At 43.6% G+C, this 16,482-nt stretch overlaps 1 protein-coding gene across 2 annotated transcripts in view; it reads right to left on the bottom strand.

The window, feature by feature from the left end:
* Window positions 1-116: 116 nt before the first annotated feature.
* The window catches only part of sptb (spectrin, beta, erythrocytic), a 36,008-nt gene continuing 19,642 nt past the window's right edge, over window positions 117-16,482 (bottom strand). For both annotated transcript variants that reach the window (XM_029494199.1, XM_029494198.1), the window contains 25 exons: window positions 16,280-16,430; window positions 15,048-15,918; window positions 14,815-14,952; window positions 13,607-14,366; window positions 13,111-13,313; window positions 12,171-12,261; window positions 11,604-11,750; window positions 11,014-11,280; window positions 10,396-10,620; window positions 9,799-9,888; window positions 9,072-9,362; window positions 8,627-8,757; window positions 8,171-8,375; window positions 7,553-7,776; window positions 7,188-7,338; window positions 6,268-6,512; window positions 5,529-5,667; window positions 5,081-5,165; window positions 4,335-4,531; window positions 3,817-3,899; window positions 3,633-3,696; window positions 3,170-3,426; window positions 2,579-2,749; window positions 2,257-2,299; window positions 117-1,921 (listed from right to left, as the gene is read on the bottom strand). In XM_029494199.1, coding sequence (XP_029350059.1) covers window positions 1,730-1,921; window positions 2,257-2,299; window positions 2,579-2,749; window positions 3,170-3,426; window positions 3,633-3,696; window positions 3,817-3,899; window positions 4,335-4,531; window positions 5,081-5,165; window positions 5,529-5,667; window positions 6,268-6,512; window positions 7,188-7,338; window positions 7,553-7,776; window positions 8,171-8,375; window positions 8,627-8,757; window positions 9,072-9,362; window positions 9,799-9,888; window positions 10,396-10,620; window positions 11,014-11,280; window positions 11,604-11,750; window positions 12,171-12,261; window positions 13,111-13,313; window positions 13,607-14,366; window positions 14,815-14,952; window positions 15,048-15,918; window positions 16,280-16,430 — 5,421 coding nt within the window. In that variant the 3' untranslated portion in view covers window positions 117-1,729. The remainder of the gene's footprint in view (window positions 1,922-2,256; window positions 2,300-2,578; window positions 2,750-3,169; window positions 3,427-3,632; window positions 3,697-3,816; window positions 3,900-4,334; window positions 4,532-5,080; window positions 5,166-5,528; window positions 5,668-6,267; window positions 6,513-7,187; window positions 7,339-7,552; window positions 7,777-8,170; window positions 8,376-8,626; window positions 8,758-9,071; window positions 9,363-9,798; window positions 9,889-10,395; window positions 10,621-11,013; window positions 11,281-11,603; window positions 11,751-12,170; window positions 12,262-13,110; window positions 13,314-13,606; window positions 14,367-14,814; window positions 14,953-15,047; window positions 15,919-16,279; window positions 16,431-16,482) is intronic.

Genomic DNA, 16,482 nt, shown 5'->3' with positions numbered 1-16,482 from the left:
TATTTTTTCACGAAGAGATTTAGATAAGATGGGATAAAAAAAAGAATCCCTCCACGTAAATTATTTGCCACCTTTCCTGAATCGGAGAAAGACCCCTGAATTAAAGAGACAAAATGATTGTTTATCAGGCACTTCTGTGCCATTTTTGGCCTATTTACTTTTTGCATTACTAAAATCCTTTTTTTTTTTTTTCTCTCTTCTTTCCGTTTGGTTGTTGCTCCACTGCAGTTGTTTTGTTTTACTATTTTGCATCTTTTTGCTGTTGATCGATTTGCCACAAAACGGGAAATGAAAACTGATGGTTCAGAGAAAAGCTCTGTGCTGCTGACTGGCCTGTTGTATAATCCATGCAAGTCTTGTCTGAGTTACCATGGAAACTATCATGCCAAATTAGCCTGGTCAGGCTTGTTTTCAGGTTTAACTTTTCATCAGAAAAAATTATAGAGAGTAATCTTAATGACCAGGAGTGGGAGTCTGTTAAAGTTGTTTGATGCCATTTTATTTTGTCAATTTACGTGTAAATTTGTATGATTGAACGACAACATTAGCCAAAAAGCTAAAATTAGTTTTCTGGGTCCTTAGCGGGTTGGTTTTTTTTTTCTTTTTTTTTTCTGTAATATTTAACTTTTTAAACCGCTGAGACGTGACTTAAGGAAATGTCCGAAACAAAGCATTAATCCTAACAAACCAAAAGATTAATTTTGGTTTGATTAATGTTTCAGGTCTGCTAAATTGATGCCAGAATTTCTGAAAATGAAACCTGATTTTCTCAGCCACCTTTATGAAACACCGCTCAGATATTGTTTATACCAACAGTACCAAAGTTGAAGACGAGTAAGGCAGGTCAAGTTGATCTCGAGTGAAGGTTCAAGAATATCACAGTTAGCACCATATCAAACTAATGTAAAACGTACTTCATGCATCTGTAGGTATATATTCTATGTATATATGTTAATGAATAGATATGAAATTTAGGGTTCAATACACAAGTGTGAATATGTTTCAAGTTCACAGAAATAACTACTGCAACACCTCGGTTGAGAATATAGTCAATATTCAAAACAGATTGCTTGTGATGTAATTATTTAAAATCTCATAAATCAAACCCCTTCACAGTGCATAGAGCATTTAGTTTGCATACCTGCAATCCAACTTGGTATAGACACCAAGTCTTTACACCGCATTTACAAAGCATTTTAAATTCACTATGATTCTATGCGTAGCATTTAGTGCTCCAAATTCCAACAGCGCAGTATTACAGTTCCCAACCTTTTTATAAGGCAGATTGATAAAAGTAGGCTTCAGTACTCTCGAGTCACCCTATATTCATTACAGGCCTTCAGATCGTACGCAGCTGTATCGTAGCGCGCCTCGCTAAAGCTCAAATCGCAGCGAAAATAACACAATACACGTTTTGCAAACATTCTTTGGTTGAGTGTGAAAGGAGCATTCCTGTGCTTTCATTTAATGCTTTGAATTTGGCATTTGTTAAAAAGAACACAAAGAGAAAAAGTGGACCTTTGCAATGATACACTGGCTGAAATTCAGGCAAAAGAGTGACCTAAACTACCATATTTGTTAATTCTCGCAAAATAATATAAAATAAAAATCTAGTGATTAAAAAGCTCTGACTGACTGATTGTACACAATCACTACTTTCTCTTTCCAGGTTGCCTTGGCAACCTCAGCGCCCAAAAACCCACCATCCCGCCAGCCCATCCATCTCCTTTCATTTCTTCTTGGCAAAGCGGCTGAATTTCTTCTCCTTCTCTTTCTTGGCAGAGCTGGGCTCAGGGAGGGCAGCCGAGGAGGTGGGAGGGGGCAGGCTGTGGGCTTTGGCCCCTGAGGGCCCCGACACCACCTCAGCTGCCAGGGGCTGCACAGCCTTGTCCATGGCCTGGCTCCAACGCCGGAGCTCCTCCTGAAATTGAACACAAAAACACACAGCACAGTTTAGAATGGGAGGTTTTGCCTTGAGATGACCGTTGTTTGTGTTTTCCTCTCTCTGGGTCGGCGGTTTGAGTAAATAGTGGGCTGGCCTAAGACAATGAAGCTTTCTGAAAAGCTAATTCAAGGTCATATGAACAAAATCATCTTTATCAATTATTTGATTCTGATGGTGAGTCACTTAGACGTGTCAGCCTATGACAGTTACATTTACTCCTTTACATCGTGTCAAAGATTAGATGATTAAGTGATTTTAGAGAAGTGCTGAGAACATTATTCTTTGTTTTCTCTCTTGTTTCAAAAACTCACCTCATCTTTACACTGGAACAGATATTCACTGCTGTCACCAAGACTGTGAGAGAGAGGCAAAGTGAAGTTAACATTTAGATTAAATGAAAGTAAAGCGTGTAATAATATATATCCAAATTCAGATTTTTCAATAATCTAATCAAAAGACATAAAACTTTGATCATATTTCAAACTCAAAATTCAACTGAATATGTTTAACAAAGCAAAAGAAAACCTCGCTCATTCTTCCTCGCTCATTCTTTGCAATAAAGCAATATATAAAAACTTGTTTTAGTAGGTGGAGAACTGGTAAAAAGTGAAGGCCGGCAGGATGGTGTCTCACCGCAGCTTGGCGACATGCTTCTTTTTCTTGTAGTTGGTGAGAACCTCCCAGCTGGCGTTACTCAGAGAAAGGGGGTCCTCCCTGTGCGTGTCCCCACGTCCAAAGCTTTTGGCATCCTTATACACCGAGAGCTGTCCCGGCTTCAGTACGCAGTACAAGTTGTTCCACGACCTGAGGGCGAGAGCGGGTGGGTGGACTTAAATATTGATCATTTTAGGTGGCTAAGTTCTCGCAACAATGCAAAGTCAGTTAATTTGCTTACATAGAAATTAGGAGAGCCGTTGAAGCAGCTCACTGGTCAGCAACAACTGCAAGTTTTAATCAATTCTGATGAACTTTGATCAAGCGGGAGCTGTCAGAGCTGTCCTCTGTCAGACAGCAGTCACACGGAAGGGGGAAAGTTTTTGGCTTGTTTCTGCTTTTCACACTTTGATTGTGTTTTGGTGCAGATTAGTTTTAAAAGTCTGCCTAATTGGAGGTGGCAATATGAATACATTAACGATGTTCACTGTAATGGATGAAGTACGACAAGCAAATTGTTAAGTGTGCTGATGGACTACATGAGCGTAAACAACATTTGGCATTATCCACCTGTTTGAAGCCTTCTTTCCTGAGCCATCCAAGTCGTGTTTGCGGACCAGCGTGCCCTCCTGCAGCACAGTGTGGGCTCTGACGAGCTCCACAGGCATGGTGGCAGCTCTCTCCGGTTCTTTGGGGGTCGTCACTGAGACGGAGGGCTCCAGCTCCAGAGAACCGCTTTCTCTCATCTCTGAAACTATGGGAACTGTGGAGTCGCCAGCAGCCCCCTCCAGCAGAGCCGAACTGGGCTCAACTGGACCAGAGCCAGACTGGAGGAGGAAAAAACAACAGTTTCTTAAATGTTCTTAACAGGCAATCGGGAGAAAAAAAAAAAAAAAACTCAAGGAGGTCTTTTAAATTCAGAAGTTGGTAAAACTTGTTGATATTTTGCTTTTTTCAAACGTTCCAGTGTGCTTCAGCGGAGGTCACATCACGAATCAGAGAGAACAGGAGCTGAGTGAGTGTAGCTACGAACCAGAGTCTGTTCCTCAGTAGTGTAGAGCTGTGAAGATTCTTCCACAAAGCCTGTGTCTTCTCTCCTGGAGGGCCGACGACAACACGAGGAGTGACATTTAGGAGCAGCAGGTGTGTGTGTGTGTATTGATCATTTAAAAATCTACACAGCTTTCATGTCTGTTCATATGATGCTTTGTGCCTACCGGCTGTCTTTTTCAGAGATTTGTTCGTCTTTAATGAACTTCTCCATTTCCTGTTGCTGCTTCCTCAGCTCCAAAAGCTCCAGCTGCAACACAGCATTAAACCAGAATCAGCATCTAATCCTTTATTATCTGAAATTCAGTTACCGGATTTGGGTACACTTCCAGCATAATCTTCAGACCATCATTAATATTTACTTTTGTTTGTTTTCCTTTGAAGCATTAATATTCATTGACCAGCTGGTGGGCAGCCAAATATCTTTCAAACTCGCAGAGCTTCATTTTAAATTCTGGTTAAAGATGAAAGTGGAGAAACTGATCCACATCCAGTATGTGATGTAAAAATGGGTTCAAAGTTTTGCTTTGTTTAAGCACTGAGCAAACAGGCTGGAATAAAATTCGTCTTCAAGCTATTTAATTAGAAAATATGGTAAATGGTAATGAATCCATGTAACGTTTCCTTCAGACCAAAAGTGTTCGCAATCAAATGACTGTAATGACGTCAAAGGATTTCTGGGTACCGTCGTGAGGCGCTCCAGTGCGGAGAAGCGTTCCTCCCAGGTGGCGGTGGACTTCTCGAAGGCCTCGTGCCTCTTGAGGAGTTTCTCCACCTCGTCCACAGTGTGGCCCAGGTCTCTGCTGGTCACGTAGGGCTCCTGAGCGATCAGCCAGGCCTCCGCCACCGAGGCGTCCCGGGCGAACTGACACACCTCCAGCACTGGGTGGAATGAGAAAGTATTTTAAAAACAACTACACTATGGAAACATAGTTGGTTTTATGGCTGTCGGTATATATTAAGCAGGACAGGTAATTGCATTATGTGGCTATCTCAAACAGTTTTAGACAGAAAATTGAGGCCATTTCTTGGTTTGAAAAATATTTTTTGGGATTTGTGAGGACATTTACTGAAATCAAAATTTTCTATGGTAGTTATGATTACCGAAGCCAAAATGTTTTTATCATTTCTACATGGACACTTCCAAAATAAAGCTGCAATGGGAGCGTTAATAAGTGAAAATCCACAATAATTCTCAAGCTGAAAAGAGGAACTCAACTGAAACACACAAATTTTTATCTCAGACTGTCGAATGAGCTTTCATGAACCACCCTTTGATCTGCCAATGTTTGATATATATTCATTAGTCCTGCCCTGAGACTTTCTGCATGTAGGACGGATTTGTGAAAACATGGTGATGGAACTATGTGTGCAGAGGATTTGTGTACAGGTTTGAGTCAGGGCCAGTAAAGTAAGAGCAGTTTTACTCACAGAGTCTGAGCCAGTCCCATCTGTCGTCCCATTTGAACATCATCTCCTTCCTTTTCTCCATCAGCTGCACCAGCCTCTCTTTGATCTGACACGAGCAGTTATACAGTCACGGTTACATATCAGCGTTATTAAACAGCTCAGCTCCAAGACCGGCTATTATCCTCCAAGAATTTGAATTGTGAAGTAATTAACCAAACGTAAAATTCAGGCCGGGGTCAATTGCTCATTTAAATTCTTTTGGCTTTTCCATTTCTAATTAGTGTTTGCTTTATAGTGTCCCCTGTGATTGTAAGATGAGTGGAATTTTTTTCTTTTGTGGCAATCCAATTGGTTCCATTGTGCCAGGCAAGAACAATCACTCCCAGAAAAGTAATTAAATCTAATGAAAGCAGCAATTTGAGGCCCAGCTGAGAATGAAAAGAAGCTGTCTTTGCTGTCGAAACCTCACCTCAGCAGAGTCTCTGTGCTTGCGTGTCAGCAGGGCCTTTCCGAGCTCGATGCAGTTCGTGAATTTACCTCCTCTGGCCTCAATCTCTGAGCGGATCCCCTGGTGGTACTTTTGCAAGAGCTCCACAGATGAGACATCCCTAAAGCACAGTGGGGGACGGATGAGGATATGAAGTCATGACAGGTAATCTATGAGGTCTATCTAACTCTGACTATAAGGCCCAGAACTGTGTCAATAATAAGCAGGTTCTTTTTTCCTTCATGGTGAAACATTGTGGTGAATAACAGTAGTTTTTGGGACTGGGACATTTTTGGCAGAAAAAAAAGGCACCTGATCTGACCTGACCTCGGTGATGTTATCACAGCCATCAGATTTAATTAGTATTTTACAACAAGCAAACCAATGCGGACTCACTGCCACCAGCTACTGCCCAATAAGTATTGGAAGTAAAGCTGAATAAAATAAAGAGTAAAACTGGAACTCTGTGATTGTGGTTGAATGCTGCCCTGTGGAGATTTTTTCTACATGGACCTAAACATAAAAAAAATTACTTAGTTTAAGGTTTGATGTTTTTGTTGTTGTCGTCGTCGTTTCAATCAGATTTCTCTTAAGAGAAAAAAAAATAAATAAACAAAAAGCACAGTTCCTTAGCAATTTCCAGTTTCGATGTTTTAACAAAGAAGAAATCGGCTTTATGTGCTGCATTTCAAACAGAAGTCTTTGTCTCAGATGTGCTCACCTGGGTTTCTCCTGAGTCTCTATCTGCTGGATGATGCTCTCCATCCAGGCCAACAGGTCTCGGACCATGGTGAAGAAGCGGAACTTCTCAGCCGTGTCCACCAGCTGCGCCCTGCGACCGTCGCAGGCGTCCAGCAGGCCCTTCCAGGCCTCCACCACCTCTCGTTCTGTGGCCTGGATGTCGTCCGCCTTGCTGTCTGCATACTGGACGTGAAGCCTTGCAGCTGTTTCCTGGTACTGTTGAACCTGTGAGAAGGAGAATGAGAGTTCAGATTCCTGAACGTATTCAGATACATCATACGATCATAACAGGAAACTAACTGGCAGAAAAATAAATAAATTTCTCTCATCGTCACTTCTTCATTATAATAACTGGAATATGTTTTGCACACGAAGGCTTTGAACCATTACTTCTATTCATTTCGTATTCTAAACACTCTTAATTGGAAGTCTGCTTCCTTGGCTAAAATCTGTGCTCACGTTTTGTTAGAATTAAAGTGGCGTGTGGTCAGTTTCTTTCTTTTTTGACCACATGGGGGCAGCATGGTGAACATGTTAACAGTTGTTAACAGGGAGGGAACCATCTCACATGCTCATCAGAAAGTCACTAGCTTTGCATGTGTCCAAAACAATCCTACTGGGTTGGTCAGACTAATCAACAGTCGAGTTTCAGGCCTACTCGTATGTATTCATTTGACCACTGTTGATATAAAAATATTGATTACCACAGCTTTAATCTCTTTACCATCTAAGAGAGGGTTAAAAGACCGACAACACTGTAAAAAACCTCCACAGGACACACCCTGTGTAGCTTCTCATTATCCACAGTTGCCTAAAAATTGAAGGATTCTATATATGAATCATCAGAGTCTGCCTGTTGGGTTCCCTCTAAAGTGAAAAGACTGATCGCCTGTGCTGTACCTGTTTGCCTAGAGCGGTGATGTCTCTCTCAAAGGCGGCGTGCATTCTGTGGAAAGACTCGGCTTTGCTGAAGTCCTCTCCCACATCTTCGGGCAGCTCCTTCTGCTTCTCATGAATCTGAGCCACCAACTCCTTCCCGTCATCAAAGTACCTGAGATAAAGATCGACCATGCATTTATCATCCTGCCTATTATAATTAATGTAGTCATTATATTCAAGCTGAAGTCTTTGTGACATTGTTTCCTGGTTTGATGTCATGCCACAGCGCAAATACTCCAAATATCACTATCGTGGGTTATTTTGTGCTACGGAATCAGACATCAATCCTGATGGCTGAATGTCTTCATGCTCATGTTTTTCCTTACTTCAGCAGCTCGTAAGATGCAGTGAGGAGCTGAGCTCGAGTGTCGATGAGCTCCAGCAGATCAGCCCAGCTGTCATTGATGCCATCTTTCCACTCCGCCATGGTGGCCGCCTCGCTGTGACCCGCTTCAATCAGCTCGTCGATCGTCTGGTTGACAAAGTCCACTCGCTCCTGTCCCAACATTCCCGTCTCCCGTGCGAAATCTCTAAACTTATCCCTCAGAAGCTGAAGGGAACAAGAAGGACATTTAACATGAAATGGTAACAACAGATGCAGGTTTTATATTTATATATATATATAAACTTTTTTTTTTTTTTTTTTTGATTTTCCTTTAGAGTAAGTTTAAAGACAATTAGCAAGTTGGCAGGCCATATGGCAAGCAAGAAAAAACACAGTTTTTGACTTAAACAGCTAAGTGATCATGTGATATCTGTAAACTGCACAAAAAAGTGTTTGTTCAGGTGTTCATAAAACCAGATGGTGTGTGACCACCTTAAACAAAAAGCCGAAACAAACAAACACATTCTAAAAACTCCATAAAAGATCAGTTTCCAAAATACATCTCTCTCTTTTGTGTGCTATTTCATGGTATGGTTGCATGTCTCAACATGCATAGTACCGTGACGTGATCCAGATCCTGGCCCATCTCCTGAGAGGAGGCCACCATATCTCTCTCTGCGATCCAGTGCTCCAGGTCTTCCACCTCTCGGCTCAGCAGGAAGTGGTGGTATGTGTGATCTTGCTTCCTCCTGCGGTCCTCAGCCAGCTCCTTTAGCCCTGCGTACTGCTTATCCACCTGGCCCTGTCGCCTGATGATCTCCTCGCTGCAGATAAGGCAAAGGAAGAAGGCGGAGTATAATGAGATGCAGGGAGGACGGAGAAAATGAGAAAGAGAGCAAAGAGATTGGATTCAGGTTTACTCTAGATGAGGCCTTTGATTAGGAGAAAGGAATTATCACACTTTACATGGTTGTCTCTCTTATCGGCCTAAAACCACAACTGCCTGGGACAACAAGAGGGAGTTTGAGTCAGATGAATATTTCCAGCGTGTGCATTAACTTTCGAAAGCACACACCCGTCGGGATGGTCCTCTCCAAACATCTTTTGAGCACGGTCGGCCAGCTTCTGAATGGAGTCAGCATAGTCATCCACTGCCTGCTTGAGGATCATGTGGCGTTTCAGCATCAGCATGGCACTTTGCTCGTCCTGGGAAGGTGGAGGAAGAGAGAGATGGGGAATAATCAGGAGGTTGTGGAGGAAAAGTAGAAAGGAAGTTATTAGAAAAAGACAAAGGAGGCTGCACAGCAAAGCAAAGAAAAATACTCCAAACAAGCTGGCGAGAGAGGCTGCCAATTGTAAAAAGCGTGTCACCGTAATTGAAGAAAGCCCAAACCATGTAATCATGTTAACGCATGCAGTGCCACTTGTTATTAGCACAACACGATATGCCTTGTTTTGATTTTGGTGATGAGATCCGTTAATGCGACTGCTTCCATGACTGTCACGTTTTGGCTTCTTACCTTGGCCTTTTCATCAGCGATCATGTAAAGCTCTTGCTCCCCAATCCAGGCCTCGGCCTCATCTGCGTCGTTGTAGTACTGCTGGGCCAAGTTGGATCCGTTCAGCCTCTCCCGGCGCTTGGCCATCTCATCCTGCAGCCGTGCCCACGCCTCGTCAAGCTCCTTCAGCTGCTCCGCGATCCGGTCCGCCTCCGGTCTGCCTTCGGCGCTGGCAGCGGCGGCCATCCTCTTTCCACGTTCCAGTACCTCATCCACGCGAGGCTGGTGGCCCTCGATCTCCCTCTGCAATGTCTGATAGACAGGAAGCAGCATCGCCATGGAGACAATGTGATAGTGCTGTTGTAAATATAACAACTCACGTTGACGTTTGTGACATGCAGACATGTGAATAGTGTTGGTATCTTGTCCAGCCAACCAAAGTGCAGTTATTCAGTGACTGATAATGATGTTGGTCGTTAATAGAAAATAGTTGATAGATACTAAATATTCTCTAGTTACAGTTCTTAAAGCGCCATTCAGCCTTTGGTGCTTTCAATTCTCTTGCATTGTTGTCAGCTGAAGCTCTCTGGAGTTTGCAGTTTGCAAAAAACATGCAATTTTCTGGCATTTTCTAGCGTAAATGCTAAACCAACGTATCGAGTCAAACAATAAAATGCAGCACTAAAAGTTACATTTTACAGCCAAACCAATTTTTTTTTCCCTTTCAGTATTACAGACAAATCCAAACCTGATTTTTCTTCAGCAGCATTTGCACAGTTTGAAGATTGTGTCCATGTTCGTCTGACATTGCTAGGGGCATCCTCTCCTCTATCCAGAGCTGAGAGAAGCAGAAAAAACAGACCATAACAATAAAGAACGAAACATGTTGACAGTGGACTCGCTTCAGACGGCAGCCTCACAGATCACTGATGCACACTGGCATAAAAACGTCAGGACCATCTCGGCTATGCTTAATTTTTACCCTCTTAAAAAATGTCTCCAGAAAGCATCTCTCGTTAAGCTGTCTCCTTCCCCTGAAAATGGAATTAGGTTGTGAAACCCAAGAAGGGATTAAAGCTTTTACCCAAATTCACCTGGAGAGTCAATTTCATGGAGAGAGCTGCTGGTCTTGCTATCTTTCACGCTGAGTGTACATACTGTAATTGAAACTTTAATTTAATAAAGCTATAATTTTAATGGCTTCAGGCGTCAATATTTTTGCAATGTTGTCATTCAAAAGCAAACGTGAATCGAGCTTCTTAATCTATCTGACACTGTCTATTTTAATTTTGTGCCATCAATCATTTGTGAGAGCCGGGTCTGTGCACTTCTTCGTTATGCTTACCAGCTCATCAGCCAGGTCTCTGTAGAACTGATGGACGGCCTTGGCAGCCTCTAGCTTGCCCTTGCGCTGGGCCAGTGGTGTGAGGAGCTGCTGGAAGTCCCTCTGCAGGACCTGTTGCTCGGCCTCCAGCTCTGGCTGATCCTCCCGACCTCCGCCATGCTTCCTGACCGCCTCCTGGAGCTCCTCCAGCTCCTTTGCCCGGTTGCGCACCTGGTTCTCCGTCATCTGTCGCGAGGAAAAAAGAGGAATAACATTTCAGAAAGTCTAACCCAGATCTGGTAGATGCTCTGCCTTTTTATGACTGAGCTTAGTCAGTGTTTTGTTAAGCTTTGCCTGGGCAATGCTCACTCCTGCATCCTTATAACATTTGGTGTTTTTCTTTTTCTTTCACATCAAGACATGAGATTAGATTGAAGACTTTTGTTTGTTGTGTAAATATAAATACAAATGCTCACTCACTCGAAGTTAATCCGAAGAAATCACTTTGACTAAAACTGATATTATAATGTATTCATTCGCATGGTGAGATTTAAGAGCTACATGCATCAAGAGGAACTGCAGTCAGGGAAAGCATTAAAATCTCAGGTTTATCCAGCGTAATGCCACAAAGACACAGACCTGATGCTTCTTGAGCAAGATGTTGGCATTAGTGAGGTCTTTTACATCCTCGTCTCCGCTCTGCAAATGCTGCTGCAGCTCACTGAGCCACTTCTTCATGTCGGCCAGGCTCTGGTCGAAGAGCTCCGAGCGGTTGGCATCAAACAGCAGTCGGGCCTTTTCCTGGGTGGTGGACTCCAGTTTGTCCCACAGCTCATGGAGCTTGGCCAGGTGCTCCTTCACAATGGGCTCAAACTCAGGCTTGGCCTCCATGAGCTCCTGACCCTCCTACGTTTACACATAACACAGTGAAGATGGTCACGTTGTCAAACATTTTGTATCAGGGGAATTTAAGATCAACCTGAAGGTAAATACAGACACATCTACTTCAATATGCCTCACAAAATGTCCTAGGTTTTTACATTTTGCGTGTCATCAAGTAAAGTTTTGACACTGTTGTTGTTATTTTGGGTTGACCCTTTAAGTAACGCTTGCTGCTAAAACTTAATACATGAGATCGAATTCAGGATTCCTTCAGGATAAGCAGGTTGCAGACATGAAGACATCATAAAGTTTGATATGGGTATAAAACCCACACAGACTTTACAGACCTGGTCTACTTTGTTGAGCCAGCCCTTGTTGGAGGCCAGCTCAGCCATGAAGGACTGATGCTTTAGCCATTTGCTGTGGAGGTTCCTGGCCTCATCATAAGAAGTGTCCTGAGCCGTCAGCATCTTTTCATTGATCCACACGGTGAGCTGGAGCACAGAGCGGAGTGATTATTAGTCATTAGCAAAGTATATTCACATCCTGGTCTCCAGGGAGACTCTAAAGACGGAATCCATGCAAGAACAGCCTGAACACTTTAGAAAGTCATCTAAATGTTGATATTTTCAGTTCGTGCAGAAGTGACTTCATGCAGGATTTACATTATCTTAACAAAGCAGAGCATTTAGCAATTAGCCAAGTGGGACCTCAATCGCAATTAGTGAGTGTACAGACTTACTGTGGTTTAATAAACAAAACAGGGTCTGGAAAATTGACTCTTATGATTAAGAGATAAGAGAAAAAGCATTGTCGAGTTAAGTCTCTGTGAAGGAATAATTTAATAAATTAAGCCAAGAATTAATTGATGTTACCCAGTAATTGCATGAATAGTTAACTGACAATGAACTCACATCTTGAGTGTTTTGCAGGAAGTGCTGCAGGTCGCGGTTATCTCTGAGCTTTTCGGACACCTCCTGGGCTCTCCGTTTATTCTTGTCATGCCTGAAGGTCAAACGCAGTGGCCAAGGAAAATGCATTAACAATACAGCTGCAGACTACAGAAGCCTTTCTCTTTTTGCCAACGCCTCCCTCTGTGACATAACTCGGACAAACAAGGTGCAGCTAGTGAATCCACACAAGCTGCCTCCACCACACAGAAAAATACCTGACACACTAACCCAAACAGGTTCTTCACTGCACCCTGACCGACAGCTCTCACTTCAAGATCAATATCCATTATTGTGGGCGCCTGTCTACCAAGTGAATTGTGGGAGTTAATGGGAAAAGAGCATGTGCCCTCTCTACTGCCTCTTGTTGAAAAAAAAAAAAAAAAAAAAAAGTTCTGTCACTGATGAACTGGTTGAGTCTCTTACCTTGGAATGAACTGATGCATTTTTTCCCACTTAACAACAAAAACTGTACATATTTATCAGGGTACTGAGAGTGAAGTTTGAATGATGAAATCAAAAAATAATGGTCCAGGTCTCTGAAGGTGGTAGATACAACATGACTGCAGGGGAAAGTTTAATTTTGGCTTTGATTCGGCTGATATGTTGTTTTATGTCCAATATTTACTTTATTTAAACATTTATACTATTGAATTCGTGTTTAACGTGTTTACCTCTCATTTATTTTTAAGAGTGTAGACACGCCCTATTATTTCCAAAAAAACACAACTGTATGTAATGTACTGTAGTTTTGATTCATTCTGGCTCAGGAGCTTATGAGTGAAACAGAAACAGTTCATCAAAGTGAAGATTTGTTCACAATCAAGAACAAATGTGATTGAAATATCAGATTGTTCCGAAGTGCTACAACATCAAGACCATTTGATTCCAACCTACTACTGACCTGTCTTGGATGGAGTCCATTTTCTCCTGGACTTTCCCAGAGTACAGGTTGTTACTGTCCACCAGCCTCTGTCCTCCTTGCAGAGCGCCGTCAATCTTGTCCTGGTTTGCCTCCATGGTGCTCACAAAGTCCTCGTGCTTCTTCAAAGCCTTCTCCGCTCCAGCCAAAGTGTCAGGCTTGTCTATGTGGGCCAAGGTGTACTCCTGCAACAACATGTCGGTGACACAAAAATGAACAAGCTGAGAGAGAAAAACACACACACACAAAAAAAAAAAAACAGCACAAAACACTCAGCCAGCTGACTACGTTAGATGACAAACACGCAGTGTGAGAACTGACTATGCCGCATTCTTCAATTCCACATTCTTCTTCCTGTAGCATCACTCACCCCATCATTAGCCTATAACTGATACGCCTTGTATTGAAATACACACGGTTTTCTGACTAGTTCTAATTTAGGTGGTCCTACTTCAAATACACAGCAGCAGTACGGTACCTGATTATTAAGGATGGCCTCTACAGCCTTGCCATCCCTCATGAACTGCTGGAAACCCAGACCCTGGTCCAGGAAACTCTTGCGACTGTCCCACATCTTCTGCAGCTCGTACCACCCACGGTCCATGCCTTTCAGTCTCTGCTCCAGCTGCTGGTACTGAGGATCGTCCTCCTGACCCTGAATGACCTGAACGCCGGTGTCCCTCACACGGTGATAGTCCTCCTCGTGGTTGTTTATGTCTTCACGCACTGCGTCGTGAAGGCTAAGCTGCTCCTCGGCCTCCGGCAGCGTGGCTGGCATCTCCTCTGAAGCCACCGCCTTCTGAGTCTTGAAAAGCCAGGACTGGAAGTCATCCATGTCTTGGAGGAAGTTCTGCAACTTGCTAACCTCGCCTAATGAGTCCTCCCTGTCTTTCAGGGTCTTCCTCAGCGTGTCCCAGGCTGCGTCCAGTTCTCTCATGCGGCCCAAGATGTCGGCTGAATTCTCAGGGTGGTCCTTGGCGAGCTGGTCGGCTTCTTTCCTCAGGAAGGTGAGCTTGGTATCGATGGCGGCTAAATCTCTTTCCATGCCGAACAGTTTCCTCTGGATGGTCATGACGGCTGCCAGGTCGTTGCCCAGGTCCTGTGTGGACTCAATCACACGCGTCTTGTCCTTTATCCAGCCCTCCGTCTCGTCACAGTCCAGTCCGTAGTTGTGCAGACTAACGGCAGAGTCCACTTTCCTCTTCTTATCCTCCACCATGGCCTTGAAGGCCTCCCACCTGAAGAAGAATCATTCAGTGCATGTTTAAACCACGTTTCTTTATGCCTTGAGTGGCAAACATGAGGCAATGCTGATATAAAACATTAATTTATGGCCCAATTATCATGTGAAACTCTAAATTTTAAAGATACAGGTATTCTTCCCTGTGGGGAAATTACACATCTCTACATGTTCAGCTGACCTGCTATTCACTCACCAGACTCCAGTTTCAGAGGAATTAATCGGAATTTAAATGGGAGCATAACAATTTGTTTCCAAGCTGCCTATAATTACTTTTTTATTACAGATTGTCTTCAAGGAAATGAAGACATATTACCGGATAAAGAAAGTTTTTATGACTTATAAGATTAAACATTTAAATATTAGTTATACGCCTTCTAACTGCAAAGTTGGCGCATGTGCACGATAAAGCGACCTATAGTCTTGGGAAAATGTATTTAAATCACCTCTTATTCAGTCGTGCCTGACATTCCTTGACCTCTTTGGTGCGAGGGTGTCTGCCGTCCTCAAGCTGTTTTACAGCTTTGTTGACGTCATCAACTCTCAACTGAACGTTGGCCATATCCTGAGCAAGGATGCTCAACCTGTTACAAGGAAAAGGTTCTTACTTTTTTTACCGAATCTGGATGTGCATATAAAAAAAACAAAAATCAAACATCGTGTAATTTGTTGTGTTTACCTGTTCTGTACTACTTCCAGATCCTCCAGCTTCTCTGGCACCTCTAAGCCCACCAACCACGTCTCCTTCTGGCCCATCCAGAGCTCGCAGGCATCCGTCTCACTGAAAATGGTGTAGAGAGCCATAGCATCATCCAGCTTCTTCTGCCTCAGGTCAGCCAGAGACATGAGCTCCATATACAGGTCCTTGATGTCTTTCAGGCGTCTCTGGATATCCGGTGTGTTTTGTAACTCCTCTGGCAACGCGTTGGCTTGTCTCGATAGCGCATCGATAGTGGCGCCATTCTTGATCGCTTCATTCCTCAGGTCTTTTAGCTTCTTGAGTAGCCGTTGCGTGGTGTACTCGTCGTGGCCAACGTCGCCGCTGCTCATCTGCCTCTTGGCGTCCAGCAGCCAGACCTTGAGTTCATCAGCGTCTCCCTGAAACTGGAAGAACCTCTGAGTGTCCTGCAGATTCTGCTTCCGAAATGCGGCCAGCTCTTCAAGCTGCTGCCATTGCCTGCTGATGTCATCCATGCACTCTTGGACCTTCGGGGAGCCAAAGTGCTTGGCCTGGATCATCTTTTGTCCCTCAGATAAGACCTGTTCGAGGTTGGCACGGCGAGCTCCAAGCTCGTCCTCGAAGGCGCTGTGTTTGCTCTGGAGAACCAGCACGCTGGTCAGGTCCTTGCCATAATCCAGGGTGGAGAAAATGTGCTCCTTCTCCCTAATCCAACTCTCCAGCTCCGTCACCTCCCACAGGAAGTTCCAGAAGCGGCGGGACTGCTCCAAGTGAGCCCGTCTCTGGGCCGCCAGGGCACAAAGCTCCTGGTAGCACAGCTCCAGGTGCTGCACCCTATCCCGGATCACCTGGGGATCACATGGCTTATAGCCTGGGGAGAAAACATTACATCCTGTGTGTTAACTCATTTAAACTCACTCATGCCTTCTTAGGGTTACAGGATACTGTCGTCTCTGTAAGTATAAACTGGGAGAGCAGGGCAGGTCTCACTTATGATGACAGATCATTATAGGACATCTATCGTCGTTGTGAGTCTCAAAACACGGGTTTGCTAATATTCATAATAAGAGAATAAATGTTTCCACTTTTATCTGAAGGTATCTGATTGAAAAAAAAAAAAAAAAGACCAGACAAAGAGCTAAAGTGTCAACCTCCATAATAAAATATAAATATAAGGTTATGATATTTTATAAATATTTTTGCCACAGGGCAAGTTGAGCTATTGCACTTACTGTCTCCATTTGCGAACTTGAGAGCAGCAGAACTGGCGCTGTGCACTCGATCTGCCTGCAGAGCAATGTCGTTCTCAACCAAGGCGTGTTTCTGCAACAAGTCTTCAACTTCCAGCAAGTGTTTCCCAAAGTCTGGAGACAGCAGCCGAGCCTGCAGATCAAGCGGCATGATCAGTTTATTCTCAAGGAAAATGCATGCCATG

The sequence above is a fragment of the Echeneis naucrates genome, chromosome 22 (assembly GCF_900963305.1).
Source record: "Echeneis naucrates chromosome 22, fEcheNa1.1, whole genome shotgun sequence".
NCBI classification, from domain to species: domain Eukaryota; kingdom Metazoa; phylum Chordata; class Actinopteri; order Carangiformes; family Echeneidae; genus Echeneis; species Echeneis naucrates.
The sequence above is the reverse complement of the archived record's forward strand: the minus strand, read 5'-3'. Positions and strand labels throughout refer to the sequence as shown.